The sequence below is a fragment of the Rhamphochromis longiceps genome, linkage group LG8, assembly GCF_057381845.1.
Source record: "Rhamphochromis longiceps isolate RC_006_pf linkage group LG8, R_longiceps_female_GT1.1, whole genome shotgun sequence".
Taxonomy (NCBI): Eukaryota; Metazoa; Chordata; class Actinopteri; order Cichliformes; family Cichlidae; genus Rhamphochromis; species Rhamphochromis longiceps.
Genome location: NC_140564.1, coordinates 32654456 through 32675236, shown reverse-complemented (window position 1 = coordinate 32675236; position 20781 = coordinate 32654456). Strand labels below are relative to the sequence as shown.

General features: G+C 40.2%; 2 protein-coding genes and 1 long non-coding RNA gene across 4 annotated transcripts; all 3 read right to left on the bottom strand.

The window, feature by feature from the left end:
- Positions 1-367: 367 nt before the first annotated feature.
- On the bottom strand, positions 368-3722 carry pde6gb (phosphodiesterase 6G, cGMP-specific, rod, gamma, paralog b). The gene is made up of 4 exons (XM_085417178.1): positions 3642-3722; positions 2001-2222; positions 1865-1905; positions 368-1779 (listed from the first exon to the last, which is right to left on the bottom strand). Exons 2-4 carry the CDS (start codon positions 2144-2146, stop codon positions 1703-1705), a joined length of 264 nt encoding a protein of 87 aa, XP_085273304.1. The 5' UTR covers positions 2147-2222; positions 3642-3722; the 3' UTR covers positions 368-1702.
- Positions 3723-8576: 4854 nt separating this feature from the next.
- Positions 8577-9908, bottom strand: LOC146664097 (uncharacterized). Its single transcript, XR_014912935.1, has 2 exons — positions 9727-9908; positions 8577-9095 (listed from the first exon to the last, which is right to left on the bottom strand). It is a non-coding gene; the product is annotated as an uncharacterized LOC146664097 (long non-coding RNA).
- A 2280-nt stretch (positions 9909-12188) lies between these two features.
- Positions 12189-15722, bottom strand: oxld1 (oxidoreductase-like domain containing 1). Of its 2 annotated transcripts, none has more exons than XM_085417117.1 (3): positions 15609-15722; positions 15086-15455; positions 12189-14306 (listed from the first exon to the last, which is right to left on the bottom strand). In XM_085417117.1, the coding sequence occupies exons 2-3, from the start codon at positions 15134-15136 to the stop codon at positions 13959-13961; spliced, it is 399 nt and encodes a 132-aa protein (XP_085273243.1). In that variant the 5' UTR covers positions 15137-15455; positions 15609-15722; the 3' UTR covers positions 12189-13958. The 2 variants fall into 2 exon arrangements, with proteins under 2 accessions (XP_085273243.1, XP_085273245.1); XM_085417119.1 differs by having other exon boundaries at positions 12191-14303; positions 15609-15717.
- Between the last annotated feature and the right edge of the window lie 5059 nt (positions 15723-20781).

Here is a 20781-nt window from a genome sequence, read left to right as displayed (position 1 = left end):
GTGTAAATAGTGTCGCTTCACAGCATTTTATCTGTATGCCGGGCTTTATATAAAAAGGGTCTGTTTTTGTCTTTCTGCTCCTCTGGACTTCATATTCATGTGGATTTCGGATTCTCAGGATGGCTTTTTGTGATTTAATGTGCATTTAGTCCTGTTACCAGTAAATTTATAGCAGTCGATTCAAATATTTTCAAGTCCACATCTCAGTCCTGCATGTGCAGAATTATTACTTGTATCTGCACTACCATAAATATAAATTGATACATGTGAATACAGGTAATACAGTAATACTTAAATGTGCTTTAGTGTAGTGTAACCACAAAAGAATCTGAATAGAAAAAATAACACACTGTTTTTTATTTTCCTCTTTTTATGCTTTATTTTTATCCCTCGTCCTGTAGAGAGGACAACGCTCCACTACCCATCTCTTCAGATCTGTACTGAAACATCCATCCCACTCATCCCTCCACCATCTTTTTCACTACTACAGTGCATCCACCAGCTTTACATCAAAGCTTGTCAGCATTGTCCTGATTAGATTAATGTTTTGAAAGACACAAGTTTGGGGTATGGGCCAAAAAGATGACAGTGATAGAGAGGACTGTAGAGTTGAAATAAAATAAACACAAGACCGAATAATGGACAGTGAGGAAAAATGTACAACCTACTCTACATGAGACTAAAAATAATGAGCTTAAAAACACAAATACACAAACACACACACAGGGCACAGTAGTGTTGTGTGCAAGTGTTAGAAATAAACAAGTATTAAATATGCAATACATAGATTCATATACACTGATGTATATGGGAGATATACAAATAGGGATAATGTTAACAGAACAAAAGTGTGAAAAATGATGGAGACACGCACACTCCTGGTAGTCGAAGGGAAGAAACTGGTTTCCTCAACATTTAAAATCTGCTAAGGTGAGACTAAAGTGGTTTATTTCTTAGTTTGTGTTGTGAAAATAAGGTGAGAGGTTGTTCTTCACATGCATCAACTAACAGAAGACTTCCAGATACCATGAGGGTGAAGATTTGTGCAATCCTGGTGAAGATGGGTGCAGTTAAAGGTCAAAACAGAGGGAAAAGAGGGATATCTGATTAACGCTTATCCCATCGAAATGTTACGCTCAGCAATAGCAACTGGTGTCTGCTCTCTACAGAATTCAGGTTTAGAATTTTATAGGTTCGGCATCGATGGAAAAAGCCTCTGAGATGGCGAGAGAGGCGCCGAAGCACATGAAATGGGAACCCACCCACTTCACGGGTCTGTCACTTAAACTCAAATTGAGGCTGCCTTGCTTGCATAAGTTTCGTTTTGTTTTTTGTCCGCGAGGACAACAGGAAAGAAGAAAAAGGAAGGAGAGAGACAGAGATAGTGAAAGATAGGAGGAGAGCGGCCGGGCGACGGTGCAGGTCTACTGCGAGAAGTGGTGAGAATTTAAAACGAACAGATCCTAAACATAAGCAGATGTGTGTGAGCTGCAGAATCACAGAAAGAATCCAGAGTTAGAAAAGAGAAAGAGGTTTTTTTGTGTGGCTTTTTTTCTCTTTTTCCATTTTTTTGTGTTGGTTACAGTTCATAATGGTTCAGTAGTTCCACATAAAGATAGGAGATGGATCCTGAGGCAGATGGTTTGAAGTGCATGAAGGTGGTCTGTAATCCTCAGGGGATTGCAGGGAGATGTGGGAAGGCTCAGATGATACCATACTGGGCCAGCTCATGCAGCTCCAGGTGATTGAAGGCCTCCCATGGGCAAATGACAGTGATGTCTGCAAAAAGACAGCACAGATGTGAACTTGTTTAGGTCCCTGCAGAGCACTGAAGCCAATGGTTTCAGCCGTAGCATACACTTACCTGTGCCTAAGCCCTCCATCCCAGGGATATCATCTCCAAATCTGCAAAGAAGAACATTGCAATAATTACAAATCACTTAATTTGATTTATTTGGTTTTTAACAAGACCCCGAAGAAGAAAAGTATTCACAGCATACCCCTGGATTCCCTTCTTTGGAGGCTTGCTCTTGAACTGACGAGTCTGCCTCTGCTTGAACTTGGGGGGTCCCTTGCGTGGGGTGGCGGGGCCTCCGCTGACACGGGTGGCCGACTTGATCTCAGCTTTGGGTGGCTCAAGATTCATTTTGAGCAGTTATGTATGAGGATGTGCGTGCAGGCTGTTAGCGTTAGACACCTCTCTGAAGTCTTGGTGGTGAAGTCTTTATTTTTGGAAACAAAGGGAAAAAAGCAATTAAAAGCACAGAAATAAAGAGAAACTCTCACTAGGTTATTATCTGCAAATCCTTTTAGTGTCAAGCAGCGAATGATCTGAAACTCTCTAACCCTGTCTCAGATAGCAGGCAGCTCCTGTCACCTCTGTTTGACATTACCATCTATAATCCTATTACTGATCTGATGAGCACCTGCCAGGACTTACACTCTCATTTTTCCCAGCACCTGAATGTGGTGGACCACATTGCAGCTTGTCCTGCTGGGATGACCCAATTACCCATAATCCCTGGCTCAAGTTAATAAGTGCGCTCTCCTTCTCTGTTTTGAGCTGATTGTGAACTTGTAATCTTGTTAAAGCAAGGACACCACTGCAGAAACGCTGAGCTGTGCACTGAAGGTCTAAACCATTAAATCCGCTCACCATGTCCCAATGACACAGACAAGCCTGAACAGGTCTTAACCATTAATGTGGTTATACCAAGGTTATTACAGCTAACGCACGATGCTAACTAAAACAAAAACAAACAAACAAACAAACGTCCTGAGTTTTAGTTTTTGCCAGTTTGGTCAAAGTTGCCATCACAGCCTGTCTGAGGAGGCTTTAATGGAAATGTTTGTGTTTCAACTGTAATTTCTATTCTGAATTTTGCCCGGAGAAACACCCTGTGTATTTAAACAATAAAACTGGCAAAACAAACAAAAAAACTAAACCAAAAAAAAAGTAAATATTTTTAGACAATTAAAAAAAAATATTAAGATATAGAAAGTAAATTAAAGAAAGAAAGCAAAGAAAAGAGTATGTGTGGGTTAAATATACTCACATATACACACTCAGAGATCTGCTTTTGTTTGAGCCACAGTTTTAAAATGAAACTTTTTTGACAGCTTTAAACAGGCCAAACCGAAGTGAACGTGCTTGTTGTGAGATCATTTTAAAATATTTTTTCTGTCCAGGTTGCTGATAAATGTATCTGTCAGATAAATAAATGAAGCAAGAACTTGTACATGAAACAACAAGTTGTTATATCCAGGTTTGGAGTAAGTTTGCACTGTAGGCAGTTTTTAGATACACTATAAAAATAACTGATAACTGAGTGTTAAACAGCGTCGGTCTATAGATTGCAGAATTGTTGATTAACAGAGGTCAGAAACATCTGCACTAATTTACTCTGTCATGTTTAATCACATTACAAACGACACCATAAATCGCTGTTTACTTTTTATATCCAAGCGGGACGATTTCTGGAGCTCTAAACTCTTTTATCTGGATTATTTTCTCCTAATAAAGGAAAAAATGTTAACACCCATGTTCTTCACTGAGACACACAGAGCTGCAGAAGAGCAACAAAGTTTCCCACCGACGGTGTCTGAATATCAGCACTGATCGGTGATGATGGTCTACTCACCGGCTGCTTGGGTGAAGAACAGCCAGACGAGTGGGTGTGAGCGCAGCGCCGATCCGTTTAGCAGATGAGTGGACTTCTATGCTAGGCTTGCTGTGAGGGCCAGTTGGGGTTTGTGGTCCCTCTTATAGCCGACACAGATTACAGAGGCACCGCCTCCCTTCTTGACTGTCAACAGTTCACATGTTTGAGGTTTAGGTTAAACTGTAATGTGTACATAGGTGCAAACGTGCACATTGTGAACAGTGGTGGAGCATAACTGTGTACATTTACAGTCAACTTCCAACATTTCAGTGAGAAATTTCACTGTGAAATTATACAATTGTTGATATTATTATTGTCTTACAGATGTTTTCTCATATTTTGTAACCATACATTGAATTTGAGTATTTTACAGAAACTACACTACAGAAATATTTTAAAAAAGATAACATACTGGGAAAAATGATCTGTTTTTTATTGATTTTATTGATATTTTGCACTTTTTCAATGCACTATATTTATCTGCAGCTGCGGTTTCTAAAGCTGATATTCTTGTACACAACATAAACGAACTAAAATTATTGATGACCTCTGATCTACACTCGCCAAGTTCTTTTTCACAATATGTGTAAATCAGCCCTGTGCCACCCCCGGGACATAAATACTGATGCTTTCAGAAAGACATGCATAAGACTGCCTGTTGTAAAAAACATCGCTGTTAGCGTTTTAATGCTTTCCTTTAAGGATCATGTTAGAAAAATGAAGATAATACAGAAATGTAGTTCCTTTAGTTTCCATTTGCAAATTTAAAGCAGAAGTAAACATGTTTACAGCCTGCTACAAAGCTTTGGCCTCTATGAATAGTTTCTCTCTTTTTGTAACTCACCTGATTGATTTTGTTAAGCCTTAAACTCATACATGAGGCCACGTTGATTAACACATTCGGTGGTAGCAGTCAGCTATGGCCTTTCTCTTTCTGAGCATTTCTGTGGTCATTATCTAATAAATAATATGTTTTGAAGTTCGTCCTTCAGTTTTGGTCAGTGATTTTCTAGTATTTTATTAGCCTGTTACTTAGGAACAGTGTACTGCTCCTGTATATTTTAAGACAGCAGGCAAATGTAGCTGACAACTTAGCATGTCCCTCTATAGTAACACCTGGTTCCCAAAACCCTGTGATGCTATTAAAGCTGGCGATGGGTCACGTTACTGTGGCTACGTCCATGATTTAAACCCAGGCCACAGTCTCCTCCTGCACCTCCTAAACTTTCGTTGCTTAAACCTGATCAAGTAATGAGTGAAAACCAGCTGCTTTCCCTTTTCCACCAGAGCCAAACAGTGTGCAACGATGGATGCTGTTTGGGATTTTGGATTAGGTTAAATAAGAAAAGTGTCCCTTATATAGCTGGAGAAAAATAGCAGTTAATAGGACAGAATATCAGCAAATTGATCAAATTAGGAAAATTGTTGCAGTCCCGATGCAGGATTTTTGCTTGCACCTCACTAAATGGCTTAAAATGATAAAGGCATTTGTATCATTAGAGTAAATTACTTAATTTTCTTTTCTTGTAAATTAATACTAGGATTTTTAAAAACTAGTTTCAACTTAAATGTATTATTTGCATAGTTTCTTAGTTGAAGTTATTTTTAGAGCAGCGTTTGTCTAACAGCCTCACAGTTTTGTTTAATGAGCTAATTAAACACATTTCATCTGTAAATAAATGGTTGATGCTGCGCTCTAAGCATCAGTAGGATCTGAGGATTTCTTCCAGAATCACTTTGGAAATGATAGATTATGGAAGAAAGATGCTCTGTGATAAATGCAGTTTGCCATATAAACATTATCTTTATGTATTTTATAGTATTTGTAATGAAGTTTTCCAGAAATGTCTTTAGAAATCCTAATGCTGATTAAATTAGTGATTTGAGTCAGTAGGATGCAGGATGAGATCACACAGCTTATAATATGTTCAAACAGATTATAGATGAAGCTGGAAGCTTCCTGAAAGCCCCACAGTCCCACTCCATCTTTGTTATGCAATCTCTCCATCTGCTTAAGGTGAAACCCTCCAATCCTCCAACCCACAGAAATATTTTACATTGTCTGTGTGTATCACTGTAACACCCTGCAGTGGGAGTACTCTCCATTAAACAGGGGACTAAGCCAACATCAGCAGCTCCTATCTACATGCTAGAGACACACTGAACATGTGGAGACATCCCAAACAGCAGCTCGGTTTTCTTTTAAATAATTGAACTGGAACCATCCATCACAAAGCACTGTTAGAGAAATTCTTCACTCATTTGACCTTCAGCTTTAAACAAAACCTGCAAAACATTGCATGTAAGTTTAAGTGAAAATTTAATAAACAATAAGAAAAAGACAAAAGAAAAAATGAGAGCAAGTAAACAGGACAAATAACAAACTACAAGAGAGAGAAGACAAATGTTAATACGTGGAGTCAGGGTATATACATGTATATCTGGAGTGAAAAGAGGCAAATTGAGAAGAAACAGATTCAGAAGTACATCATGGGAAATCCCTCAGCAGCCTAAGCTAAAGGATGGTTCAGGGTCAAATGGTCCAGCCCTAGAAGTTTTATCAAAAAGGAAAGTTTAAACCCTAATCTTAAAAGTAAAGAGGGTGTCTGACTGAACCCAAACTGGGAGCTGGTTCCAAAGAAGTGGAGCCTGAAAGCTGAAAGCTCTGCCTCCTGTTCTACTTTTAAAAACACCTGGAGCCACAAGTAATCCTGCACTCTGAGAGGGAAGTGCTCTGTTGGGATAAAAGGGCTATACGATTTTTAACATGTGATGGGATCAGATGTTGCATGTGAGGAGAAGGATTTTACTTCAACTCTAGATTTGAAGACACTAATGTGGAAGAAGTACTGGCCACGTTCTCTAGACCCTGTTCTGGTCTCAAACTCCTTGATTCATATCTTTTTGTGGCTTTAAAGAAAAAACAAATCTAAATGTAAAAATTAATGAAAAAAGAATCACAATGACTCAGATAATCCTTCCTCTTTGTTTCAATATTAGCTTGATTTTAGGATCCTTTAAGAAAAGTGATTGTTGATGGAGTTCGGCGGGGCCCTGTTCTTGGCACATTTCTTTCTTTTCTTTGTAGACGACACAGTTTTATACATTTAAAACAATGTTCCCTCTAATTTTTCATGTGTCTGAGCGAACACACAAACTCCCTGAGCGTCCCTTGGACCACTGTGAGCGACAGCAGACGTGTGCACTGTGGTCACGCCAGCATCCAATCCATCCAAGTTACATTACAGCATTTACATTTATGTTAGACGACTTTTAATTAACTGCTTTAGCCCACTTACAATGAAAAATTTTAAAAACCTTGTTCATGACCTGTGTAGCATGTTAACACTATTGGAAGGAAAAATAACTTCAACTCCAATTTTGAAAACACAACTTTCTTTCTTTCTTAATAAAGCTCTGACTTGTATTATAATACTCTCTCCCAGACCACAGACTGTCTGTGGTCTGGGAGAGAGTCTGTAACTCTCTGTCTGGAAAATACAGTATATAATGACCAATGTTGGGCAATTAATTATATAGTTACTTCTTCAAAAAAGTAACTGAGTTTTGCAAAGCCAAGGCGTTTTTTAAATAAACATTTCAAACTATTTACAGAACAATCAGCTGTTCAGCATCAAATTTGATGCCACACAAATTATTTGTGCCGCTCCAAAAAATAATTTCTGTCCACTATGAGATGAAGGAGAACAACAGCCTGATACCTGCAGGCCTGACAGCAGCAGATGTGTCACTGCTGTAACACCTGTAACACTCAGCAGTCGCCTCATTGTTCTGACACACAACAACACTACTGACTACACTACACACTAACTACACACTATTTGCGCTAAACGTTGCGAATCTCTCACATGTCCGTCACTCCTAAAACTTCCCCCTACCTAAATGCCATGTTGCCATATCAATTTTTGATTGGTCGACATGGTACATTTTTCCACCAATAGAAAAGCAGGCTGGGGGGGGGGGGGGGGGGGTTTGCTCACAGGCGGAGAGGTTTTCCTTATAGGGCTTCGGAGCGTGATGTCACGGGGGTGGGCGTGGAAAGGATTTTGGCCCGATTCACCATTTTGGGGGTCTAAGCTAGGAGCGATAGCATAGCCATGGTTCGTACTTGCTGTGTGCTCGGCTGCAATGTTCGATCTTACGACCGGCACGGGAATAAGGTTGGATTGTCTTTTTATGCTTTCCCAACCTGGAAGCGACATGAGGCAGCTCGTGTATCGATGTTACCAAACGAAGGCGTCTAGCCTGGATAGCAGCTGTGAGATGAGCTGACGTGCAGTTCTCTTCCATCTCCAAATATCTGTTGGTGCTCCGGACATTTTCATTCCGGTAAGTTCTAAATATGTTCATATCTCTCTTTATAGCCTATTAGTTTCATTTTCGATGCGCTCTGAGCTCATAGCAAATTAGAACAAACATCCTACTGAGTGATTTTGCAGAACTACCGTCTATTTATAGAGTTGCTAATTATTTGGCATTATTGCAGCAAACCAGCCGATGAAATGGATGAAACATCATGACTGGGTTCCAGCGCTACACGAGGGACCTGCTTCAAACAAACCACCATGCCAATCAGATTACTTCTTCCATGTGAGGGTGAAGAGGTGACCCTTCTGGATAAGATGGTGAAGGTTTGCTGCGTTTGGTGAACAGTGTGATAATAAAACCAGAGAAGAATGAAACCTGCTCCTGTTAAATGTTCTTAAGTCTTGTGCTGTTATTTTTTCAAAAGATACAGTAAATAAAGTAATGTTAGTAGTGGGTGATATCATGTAAACACTCATGATTTGGTGTAAACATTTTGTCATTTGTAAACTGTAAATGACATGGATTCTACACTGTTACTGATGTGATGTTCTATAAAGTGGTTTTAATAAAAAAAAAAAGGCAAAATAATTTAGTTTCTTTATTCAACTTTTGAACAGTGGGACTCAGTCAGTACATATTCAGTAAATGCAAATTATTTACACAGCAGTGCACTACAGGCATACATCTAGACCCCTAGATAAAACATGATGGCATTATAGCAGTGACAACTCCTCCACAGTAGCAGGTGGGGTTTTTCTTTTTTGAGGACGGCTCCTTTTACCTGTCACTACAGATGGTCTGTGTATGTTTTGATCAAGAGCATTTTTTTGGGCAGCTGAAGAGAAGTCGTCTATCTTATGGCCAACCTCTGGGTGTATCTTGGTATTATTACCAGGCAAAACCCAGTATGCAGGTTCATCTGTAACAGTCCTTGTGCCACGGATCAACACTGTTCCGTCTACTTTAGACAGAAGAGCAGCGACGTGGGTGCAGGTCTCTGCGACTCCGGCCATACAGGTGCAGCGGGCGGCTTCAACCTTCCCTGTGATGCTCACAGTGACCCATGGCTGCAATGCTGGTTCATTCAGTCTTAGAGTGCAGCACCTGAAACACACACAGACAAAGTTCATTTAAAGACAAGAACTATGAGCCAAGGCCGACACAAATGTGTTTAATCTACTTTATCATAAATGTAACAAAGTGTCAAGAAAGTTAGCACATACATGTGATTTTTCATTTCTTTATGTGTCCATCTATAGAACGCTGCATGTTATAGTCTAAATCTGTCTGTTCTCTGTCAGAAACCTGCCTGCAGAAAATGAACCTAAAGTATGTAATGCAAGGATGTCATCACTTTAGAGATGGAGAAAGCATAAAGTGACAATTATGAATCACTTAATATGTTAAGGAGATTCTGCAGGTCATTAATCAAAGTATAAAACTAAAATAAAATGTATTTTTAGTGACACAAGATACAAATATGGAAGCAAGATGTATAATTAGAATTATTTATAATAAACATTAATAAATCATTGCAATTTCTTTAACCATAGAGAATAACTAAATCCTTCAGGACAGTGTCTCATCAATGCACTGAACTCACTATGTTATCCACCTAACAGTCTCCACATGTTCTCACTGTAATTTCCCCTCATGAATGAATTTATGCTGCAGTAATCTGAATGTTTGCAGGGAAATCAAACGCATTTCACTCGCTGTACTCGAGCTGACTTACCTTTGATTGAATGACGACTTGTACGCGCTGACTCCACAGATAAGGTATGAAATATATCAGGCTACGTCAATAGCGGTTGGTCTTCAGGGTTTCTACTCCACGGCCGTATTTCATACGGGTCCACATTTCCAATGCACGCTATTTTCTGCAAGTACCGCCGCTTCGCCTCTGGACGCAATCGGTCTCTATCCGGTTGTTCAGTCTGACGTCACTAGCCGTGTCTGGGTCTAAACTCCGCTGCAGGTCCATATATCAAACGATCACTGTGGCATTACTGAGAGTTGAAAAACTGTCTAAAGTCTTTCATCTTTAATAAAATGATCAGCGTTCTGCTCTACCAGGTGTAACAATTGAGTTTAACATCCAGGCATCCATGAAAACGGAATTTATGACATTTAACGGAGTTAGAAGTTAGCAGGGAGTTAGCTCGCTAGCTTCTATCTAAATACAATATAGCATGTCCTGACTGCGGGGTTTTGGAAACAAATTAAAACATATAGCTTTCTTATCACTTCCAGCATAAATGAAGACAGAAAACTAAACAGCAGTGACGTTTGTAGGGTTACTGAAGTTTGGCTAGCTGGTATATAATGATGTGCTACGTGACCGCTAGCGACATAGCTATGTTAGCATAATATAAACAAGCTAACTTTTTTTCCACTCGATAAAAGTTAACGTGAGTTTTCTCGGTGGTCAGAAACAAATGTAATCGCATGGCAGGATGCTGTAAAAGGACCAAACTTCAGCCAGGAGAACAACTGAGATAATTCATCTACAATACAAAGTTAGTCATTCATATACTGCTGCATGGGCTGGGCTGTAGTTACATCCTAAGGTTTTAAAAACTGAGCTTAAATAAATGATTAGCGGTAATAAAAGCCGAGGGAGGTCAACAGGGATCACTGACTGTTTTAGGAGCTTTTTGAGATCAAATAGAAGAAAAGACATAGCATTAAACATGTTAACAACATAAAAGCCATATTAAACGCAGACTACTTTAGACCCGGAAGTAGGATTCGTCGCGTCATCACTGAACAACCGGATACAGTCCATTCTCTTTTAAGCTGCTTTTAAGCATCTTGTAATCGTCGTTCCAACACAGTGTGTTTGATTTGATTCGTAGACCCCGAAAATGCCGCCGCGCTCCCACAATGCATTGCGGCGTGACGTCAACTCCGAAGCCCTATTAATCGCCGTTTTTACCGTTTCTTCGCACAGTAAATATGAACAACGACAGTATTCAGGAAGAAAACCAAACATTGCAGATATTTTTATCATAACTCTGGTTTTACGTGGCCGATCAACACAATTTAAAAACTGGTATAAAGTCCACACTTTTCCCGTCAGTTGTTCCGTCTGTCCTGCTCACATCTCCAGTGTTTGTACACGTTGTCATTAACGTGGCTTCACTCCACATCAGCCGCTTTGCTAGCTAAAACACCGATGTCGGCACATAAGGACGCTGTCATAGCCTGGCAACCACGTTGATTATATATGAATGTGAATCGCATCATTGGCTGGACTATGGGATAAGGTGGCATCGTTCTAATCCCATACGGGAGCAGCCAGTCACTTACTGACTCACACTGCAAAACAGAATTGTTAAAGTTTTAATTTTAATTTCAATTCAGGTTAGACTTTTTTGTGCGCAGCGCAGATTTTCTGTGCGCAGAGACTGTGCCAGCAATGCGCAATTGCGCGCGCGCGCAGCTTAGAGGGAACATTGATTTGAAGTCATCTGCAGTTAACATTTAATTCTTTCAAGTTATCAGTTTTATGACTGACAAGTTTAACTAGAATGTTTTCCACCCACACCCGTGAATCTGACTACGTTTGGTGCGTAAATCATTCTCGATGAGTTCTTGAGCTACAGGCAGTCTGCGTTTATTAAACTACAGAAAGGTCCAATTTTATGCCAGTTTGAAAGAAACTGAAACAAGAAAACTGTTTAGCGCTAACTCGTGACTTCTCGCAGCTTACTGTTCACAGAACGTTCCCCACTGCGATGATGCAAAGTGGCATGTTGCAGCCTTGGCATCAGCCAATAATCTGTCTTGAACGTTTTCCATCACGTCAGAGTCATTGCTCTACATATGATCAGTGAAACGTCTCATTCTTAATCCGCTGCATAACCTAGATCAAAGCATAACTCTGCACGCTGTATGGCTGGCTGCAGCACTGAACCTTGAGTAATCAGGACTAATGCTGACTCAGTCAGATCAGGGTCACCTCAGATACTGGTCCAGAGGGACTGGGAGAAGGCTAACTAAAGACGTCATCAAGGTGGCAGGACCGAACGTGATCGGCTTCTTCTCTGACACAACCAGTCATTATTACCTAAGAAGGGATCTAAATCTCATTAACATCATGAGAACAATGCAGTGTTTTACATACTTACTGTAAATATCAATTAAGAACAAAGTTTAATTTCCTGAAGCCACAAAGATTTTGTGTTTATTAAATATTCGGACTATAATCACATCAGAATATAAACAACACTTGGAGCTGGTTGGATAAAAATATATGATGATGAAATAAACAAGTTAGGTCGTCATACATATCATTTTTGCAGTACAGCAGACAGTTTTATGCATATGTAGCTCCTCCTAGTGGCTACAGAGGCTATTAAAGTTTTTCAGGCTTGAACTTGCACGTGTGCTTGTGTGCACCAATTCTCGGCATAAAAATAAAGCACTCTGAATCTGACAGTAAATAAAAAATATTTATTTAACAAGCATTGGATTAAAACTAATTTCTAATATGATTTAAATAAAGTCAAATACAGAGAGGCAAAGTGTTGTTCGGATGCTTCAAATGTGCAAATGCTGCAAAGACACAATGCAAACCAATCAAACGCCAAACAGCACGTGACAACAATTCAGACATCCCTCAAGTTTAAAGCATTGCTCCTCTTGTCAGCTCATGATGCTGTGCACATTATAACTATTACTTGCAAACATCCACTAGAAAGGGACAAAAACTCATCACACCTTCAAAAAGCTGCAGTTCCAGACCCTGAAAGCTCGAGCTATTTATTTCTTCACTGGACTAGTTTGTTTTATGTTTATTCACAGTAACGATGGTCTTTCATGTAGAGAATCGTTGGACTGTGTTATGATGCAATGTTATGCTTTATAAGCAGACCACTGGCTGTGTCTGTGCACAACTTTAACTGTTGGAAACTAAAGTTGTGGCAGCTTTTTATCTGAGTGAGACCTCAATAATCAGACCTCACTGAATTCTCCAAATACTAAGGAAATGTGCTTTAATACTTCATCACCTCCTTTAACAGAAGACACACTTTATTAAAAGAAATAATACCTTCCAACAACTCATATGACCCACATAAGAAAATCTTGCGCTGAGTATGAGTAGACAGCAGAGAGAATAACATTTCCTATTACAAATATTTGGTAATAAAGTGCTATTTTCACTGGATTGTCTTTGGTCAGCCTGCACGACCAGCAAAGAAATCTAAGAGGACCTGTTTGTAGTCCAGGTTCATGATTCTGTAGTTTTGCAACAGAACGCCCCCATCAGTAACATCTGAACTGGACCAACAAACAAGGTTCTAACAGAAAAAGAACATTTCACACTGTGACTTTCATGAACTACTTCCTTAAGAAAAAAACAAACATGTCAAGATCTAAAAGGGTCCGACTGGCATCTGTTCTCTGCACACTGTGGAGCCTCAGAGGAAGCTGTAACCTTAGATAACTTAAAAACACTCGAAGTTTGGAGAAAGACTTCCTGACTCAACTCTTTTACAATGAGTTGCTTTCATTTTCAAATGAAGTAGTTTGATAATCCTAATAAGCTTCTGCAAATGTAAGTGTTTGTGTTTTTTCTTTCATGGTTGAGATTTCTTGACATCCTGACAGATCTGCACTGTCTAAATGAAATAAAGGCCAAAGCAGGTCTGAACAGATTCCAGTAAAAATCAAAGAGTATTTTTATTCTGAATATTTATGATTTCCAGCAACCTGCCAGATGGCGACTCTTCCCCCCTTGCTTTTTAGAAGCAAATATTAGATAAGTGCAACATAACAATGACCACCAAAGACCCAAAGTCTTATCTGTTAACGTCTGCCAGCTTTCTAAAATGAGACATATACTGTGGGCCCCACAGGATGAAGGAGGGGTGAAAATGTGGAGGTACACTGTGTGCTGTAAAATCTCAGCCTGTGAAGGGTTTCTGGCAGCACTGCGGTCAATGCCACTGGCTGCGACGGTCACGTCTTTTTTAAGAGTCTGATCTCCATCTTCAGGTAAGTTTTAAGGTTCTCATCGAGGACGTTCTCCTCAATAGCAGCGAGCGCCCGCTCGCTTCCATCGTTGTAGTACTCCAGCAGCTGCTCTGCGTGTTCGATCCACACGCAGTTATGACAGCCACTCATGCAGCAGTGCGTAGGAGGCGGCGGGGGACCCTGGGCGGGGGTCCAAGTGGAGATGGAGTCACGCTTTTGCTCTGTGTCGGCGGGCTCAGAACAGTCCGTCAGAACAGGAGGAGCAGCAGGCGAATCTGGTCCTGCAGGGAGGTGGTGAACAATCCCGCTGTGAAGATGACTCGTCCATAACTGCTGAGGACAGTGAGAGGACCAGTGAAAATCATGTGAAACATGGTGAGGACACATCAATCTGTCTTTACATTTTAGTCTCTTAAATACTAATGATAATAATAATAATACTATAAATATTAAGCATTAATAATCTCTTCATATTTCAGGTGTGTGTATGTAAAGATACTTAAATTAGAAATAGGGTTATAAAAGCCCCATCGTCCATTTTCTATAAGACACTGTAAAGATTTTAGTGAAACTGTGCATGGTGGTGGATTCAGTAAGTTAAAATCAAGCTATTCTGTGTACATGTACAGTAAGTACACTTTCATATATGAGTATAATTACTGAAGAAAGGGAAAAAAGCCTGACGATGCAAGCAGGACCAAACATTTGTTCCCGGGGCTGTAACTTCTTGATCCTAGTATGGTCTCAATAATAATGCAATAATAATAATATAATAATAATAATAAGGATGATGATAATAATAATAGTAGACTGAATTCTCAAGGCTCTCCATTTCCTATCTGCTCTTTACAGGGTTCAAAGGTTTGATCCTGGTCTGTAAATCCCTCCAGCCTCTCTGAATTCCTCTCTCCAGCCTCCCTCCAGTTTGTGTCGCTTATCTCGGTTCGGCAGTCTAAGGAGAGCTCCCTTTCTCAAGTAACGTCCTTCAGCTCTCCTGGGAGGGACACCGGGGCTTTCCCAACCCAAACGAGTGACCGTGTAAAGTTACTCCAGTGTTAAAAACACAACGGACATCATCAGCTGTTAAACGAACCGTTAGCTTAGCCACCAACCTTTCGTAATGACGCCGACGACCTCACGGCTTTAACACCCGCACACAGCATCGCAGAGTCGGGCAGGACGGGCGGTTATGCGTCTGTGTGGTTCATTTTCTAGAGTGAATGTTTAATTAAGCTGTTCCTTCCTGGAGTTTACAACTTCCACCATGTTAGCTGCTGTGACAGCTAAAGCTGCATTGCTTCCCATTTTTCAACTCTGACCTTTTGAGGCTGGTTGTAAACAACAGCGGTGATTGGCCAATATAAAGCATATCACCCAATTAAATGGGGGCTTTGTAAAATTTAAACCAATTGAAAGCATTGATTAGGTTTTTGGGCGGGACATAAAAATATTTCCCTCATCTGGCCAGCAGGTGTCAGTATTCTACAATACAAACAAAGCAGAAACGGCAGTAAAGCCAGACAAATATTAAAGACACACATTAAAAGTCAAAAATAATATTTGTCTTCACTAGACGGAATGATTACTATTAATACTACAGTATTCATTTTATAGTTATAGTGTTTGATCACTTACCGCACTAGAAATGCCATATTTGCCTTGAGAGTGTTGATGGAGAAGTATAAAGAAGGTCAGGAGCTTCACTGCATTTTGGTGAATCAGAGAAAGCCGTGGTACAGCAACTCAAGAGTGGCAGAAAAGTATGTGAGGGTGGGGCAGGACATATAGAGGGACAGTGGTAAGATGTGTGGTAGGAATGACAGATGGGTTCAAGGTGGGGGTGAGATTACATCAGTGATTGGCTATGAGTCTCTTCTTGTTTGCATTGGTGACAGGTTGAGAAATGACATCAGGCAGGAATTTCCGTGGACTGTGATACTTGTAGATGACACTGTGATCTATAGTGAGAGAAGGGACCAGGTGGAAGAGAGCCTGGAGAGGTGGAGGTATACTTTGAAAAGAGAAGCCAGAATACATATGTGTGAATGAGAAGGAGACAGGTGGAAGTGGATGAGTGAACAGTGTGCAAGAGAGGTGAAGAAGACAGTACAGGCAGGATGGAGTGATTGAGTTATGACAGAACAATAGCAACAAAAGTGAAAGTGAAGGTTTACAAGATAGTAGTGAGGCTTGCTATGGTGTACGGTTTGTGGCACTGACCAAACAACAGCTGGGGGCAGCAGAGCTGAAGATGACCAGAATGGATAAGATTAGACATGGATACATCAAAGGGACAGGTCAGGTTGAGCAGTTTGGAAACAAAGCTAGAGAGGCGAGGCTGAGATGGTCGACATCAGCAGAGGAGGGATAGTGGATACACATAGCGTTTCCTTTTTGGATGAATAAAGTTCTTATCTTGGTGAAATTCTGAATGCTGCAGAACATAATTATTTTTAATATATATATTTATCCTTAGTGGTGGAACATTATTATGGACATGCACTGAAATAAAACTAGTAAAAGTTACTGTCTTCAACAGCTACAGTGGTGAAATCACACACATTAATGTCACATATATTAAAATAATCAGTCACAGAGGAGCTTGTTTCTGCGATGAGTACTTCAGGTATACTTACCTTTATTTAAAAAACAAATCAGCTGTTTCTGACAATAAGAAGAGATTAGATTTAGATTAGGTTTAGAAGTAGTCACTGTAACACTGGTTCATCTTTACTGGCTTTTACTGCCGTGCACCACTTTTACATACAAAGGTAAACACACTGAACCAACTGACCAGAAAGCATGTGGCCAATCAGGCCAGACAGCTTCTATTCAATGCACTGTGCACTTTACCCACACACAGTTATCTCTTTCCTTCTATGGATTAAGAGCGGGCCCATTTAAACAAACAAAGGAGGGGGAGATTTTCCATTTAACTTCACATCTCCGTTTGGCCTTGTGTTTTAGTGGAGTTTAAGATCAAGGATCAGGAGGTTGAGATCCTCAGGCTAAAAACAGAAATTTGATTAAGAAGAAACTCCTAAAAATAAGAAGTGTGTAACTGGAAACTGGAGTCTAAAAATTTTTGCCTCAGTTGCTCCTGAGACAGACAAAATGATCTCAGTAGCTGGCCGTCTGTTAACTGCTAGGCTATACTGGAAGACATAAAACAATGCAGTATCCAAAATTTCTCCAGGGGATTCATGTGTAGATAAAAAGATTTTCATTTATGTTTAAATGGATAAACATGAGATTTTTCTTGATGTAAAACCCTTTTTGGGACCGTGTAGTGGGACCTCTAGTCCTCTGAAATGTATCCTTACATTTTGCATTATGTCACAGCTGTTGGTGATTTGTCTGGTATTTGATTCAGACTGATTGTATATTTTTCATTCTGAATGAAGTGGAGATGATCCACACTGATTTGTTTTTAACAAAATGCTTTAAGAATAAAGTCAAATGATCCTTTTACTTGAAGACAGGAGCAAAGTGTCTCGGTTGTCTTAAGAGCTTGAAAAAAGAGAACACCTGGACTCGGTGGTCCTGAGGGGTCGCTGACCTACTGCTGATCACATGACTCATATGAGCCAAGGTGTAAAAAAGGGATGGGTTATTTTCATCACAGGGGGTTAAGGGTGAAACCACCGTGGGACTTTACCACACCCTATCATGTGACCTATTGGCTCATCTGGGGCAAGGTGACCCTCAGGACAACCTTCAAAGGGGACAACCCTCACTAGGGGACTACCTGGGACTCTCCACCTTTTGTTTTGAATTGAACTGTGGATGCGAGGCAAAACATCTTTACAAGCTCAACGAAGTCCAGTTGCTTTCTTTTCTCAAGCTCTTAAGACTTCCATGACCTGGATGACTGAGAATCTACACAGACTAAGCACCTCGGTTGCTTTCCAGGGCGATATTTTGAAATCTCTGTTTGTCAAACACTTCATTCAGCTCTCTTACAGCCTTTGTGCTGTGCTCTGCCCTTTTGTGTCACACCTTTGTAGCATTAGCTCATTTGTCATTCCAGTATTTATTCCACCTGAGCGGCACTCTGCAAATATCAAGCTTTTAAACTGTTTTTGTGTTTTCCAGCACAATTCTTCTGTAAGATTTTCCTGTTTGTTGCTCATTTTTAGTTCCTGTTAGATTTTCTCATGCGTGGAAGTGACCCGTTTATGGACACTGCCCTTCGCCTGCCTCTTGTTTGGATTATTGGCCTTACTGACTGACTTTTTTTGTTACTGTACTAAAAGGCTCAAATGCTTTCTCCACAAAGTATTTTCAGTGACCCAGATTTAGGTGAATTATGGCTCAGTGGCCTGAAAGAGCTTTACAGCCACAGTAAAGCAGATTTGGTCGGTGAAACGTCTCCACACGTGAAGACAAACCTTCTGATGTCGTTGTTCTCTGCATGGTCGTGGTTTAACTGTTTGATCAGTTCCCTGATGCATGGAGGACATGTCTGTGTGTGTGTGTGTGTAGTGTGAGTGAGGTCCCCACAGACTTCAGTGTTTGCAGTCCACATCCATGGTAACGTGTGTGGAAACACAGCAGCTGCTCAGCCTGGCATGAGATACCAGGTGTGTGGTGGGGCATGTTATCTCAGCAGAAGTCCCCTCTGTGACTTATCCTGAGGAGAGGCTCAATGGTTCAGTTTTATCATAATGGTTTTATGGTTTTCATAAAAAGAGTCCACCCCACAAAGGTTTTGTTATCAGGAAGTGTGCCCGACAGTTTGTGATCTTCCCAAAATAAAAGAAGATACTAATTAATGCAGTCACATCATAATGCACATAGAAATATGCCTTTTACATTACACGGGGTCATCTGATCAGCTGCTACTGTAATATAGAAATGCAGAAAGATAAGCAAAGAGGCAAAAACGATCACAAAGACAGTGACACACGTGATTACCACAGTGATACACAACAACCAAAAAGAGACAAATGAAACACCAAGACACAAAAAAGTAACAGCGACGGTTACTATGGCCACAGTGGCATAAAAGGTGACAAAAAGTGTAAAACAATCACAAAAAGACCCCAAATGACCACAAACAAACACAATCTCAAAAGAATGACAGACACAGTTCCCACAGTGATATAAAAACACAAGTAAAACACTCAAACTGTTGAAATTGAAACTATCTGAAACTATCAGACTCACCATAGTGACACAAAGTAACCACAAAGAAACAAAACAATCCCTTAATGACAACATATATAAAAATAGAGGTTACAAATTAACGATACAAAACAAACAAAGAGACACAATCACCAAGACATGGAAAACAACTGAAAATAGATCCAGTCACCAGTCAATTACAGGGCCAGTGCACAGAGTCAGACACCCACACATCCACACCCACAGCTGTATTAGCATCACCGTTTAAACGTGCATGTCTTTGGACTGTGGGGTGAAACAGGGGGACACACACAGGTTGCTAATCACTACACGTGCTGCCACAAAACTAAACACAAAAGCCTTTTAAACTGTGTTGACTGAATGCAGTCTGTGCACAGGAGTATACACACGATAACAAATACTAATAAATATTACACAAAATGTTGCTTTTACATGAACTTAAACAAAAGTTTGATTCATTTGTGGAATGCAAAGTCATGGTTAAGATGATCAGGGAGCTTTGAGAACCTTTCAAGTATGCCAGGCATTTGAGTGCAGTGGAGGCCATGGGGTCGGTTTTCTCCAAGAGCTCCACCAGCTTCTTTCCTCAGGAGCAGCCTCACCCCTATTTTTGATTTAGGAAAAGTTTCACATGGCCCCAAAGTGCAGTCTCAGCACTCCTCTGGGCTTTCTGGGAATTCCCTGAGGTGCTGCAAAGATGAGTCTTGAGTTATTTTACTACAACAAAGTTTCTCTGTGTGTAGGACGTTTTCATTAGCAGGGATTCGATGTTTAATATCCAAACAGAAGCAAAATGTGCGTTCAGTTTTTGGATTAGGAGCCCAAAGGACCAAAAAACAAACCAGCAGTAAAACTGGTGTGCACATTTTTTGTTTGGGTTTATTTTATTGGGAGTTTCTTAATTTAACAGCTGACAAGTGTTCAGTGAAATTAAATAGGGTTAAAGGATAAAAGCCTCAAACTTTAGACATCGTTTTGACTTTTTAGAAACTGCTTTGACACAAACAACACGCAGCTTTGCAGTGGCTGCAGGCTTTCTGCAGGATTAGCTTTATCACAGATAATCCCAGTGAAAGCCTGGGTGCACAAAAGGTCTGGGAGTATTTCTAACAACTTGTTGCACATTCACCCGCGCGGTGGGAAATATTTTCCAGGCACACAACAACAACGATAAAAGTGCGAGAAATGTGATAAGACATAAAACAACCACAGACTAACTTCTAAGTGATAGCAAGGAGACGTAAAATAGCCATAAAAAAGCACAAAAACCCACAAAGAAGAATAAAATCAGCACAAGTTGAGTCTCAGAACAAGAACTAAGAGACTCAAAACGAAGGTAAAGGGATCAAAACAAGCACATGTCTTGAGTTTATGAACTTTTAGTTTGGTTTTCTGTAATTATCTTCTGGTATCTTCTTAGATTACGCTGTCTTTAGCTCCATGTTTTTCTTTTCCTCCATTCCTGGTCATAGTTTTTGATATATTTATCTTTATGTATTTTTCTTTTTGTTTACGGTTCACTTCCATTCTCCCATGCCAGCTCCTTTGTTTTGGGTTCTTTTGTGTCTGTGTTTTCCTGTTGAGTTATCACGTTTCACTTCCTGTATTATTTTGTCAGTTGTCTTTTGTGCCTTGTGTTTGGTTTTCTTCGGCGTCTCTG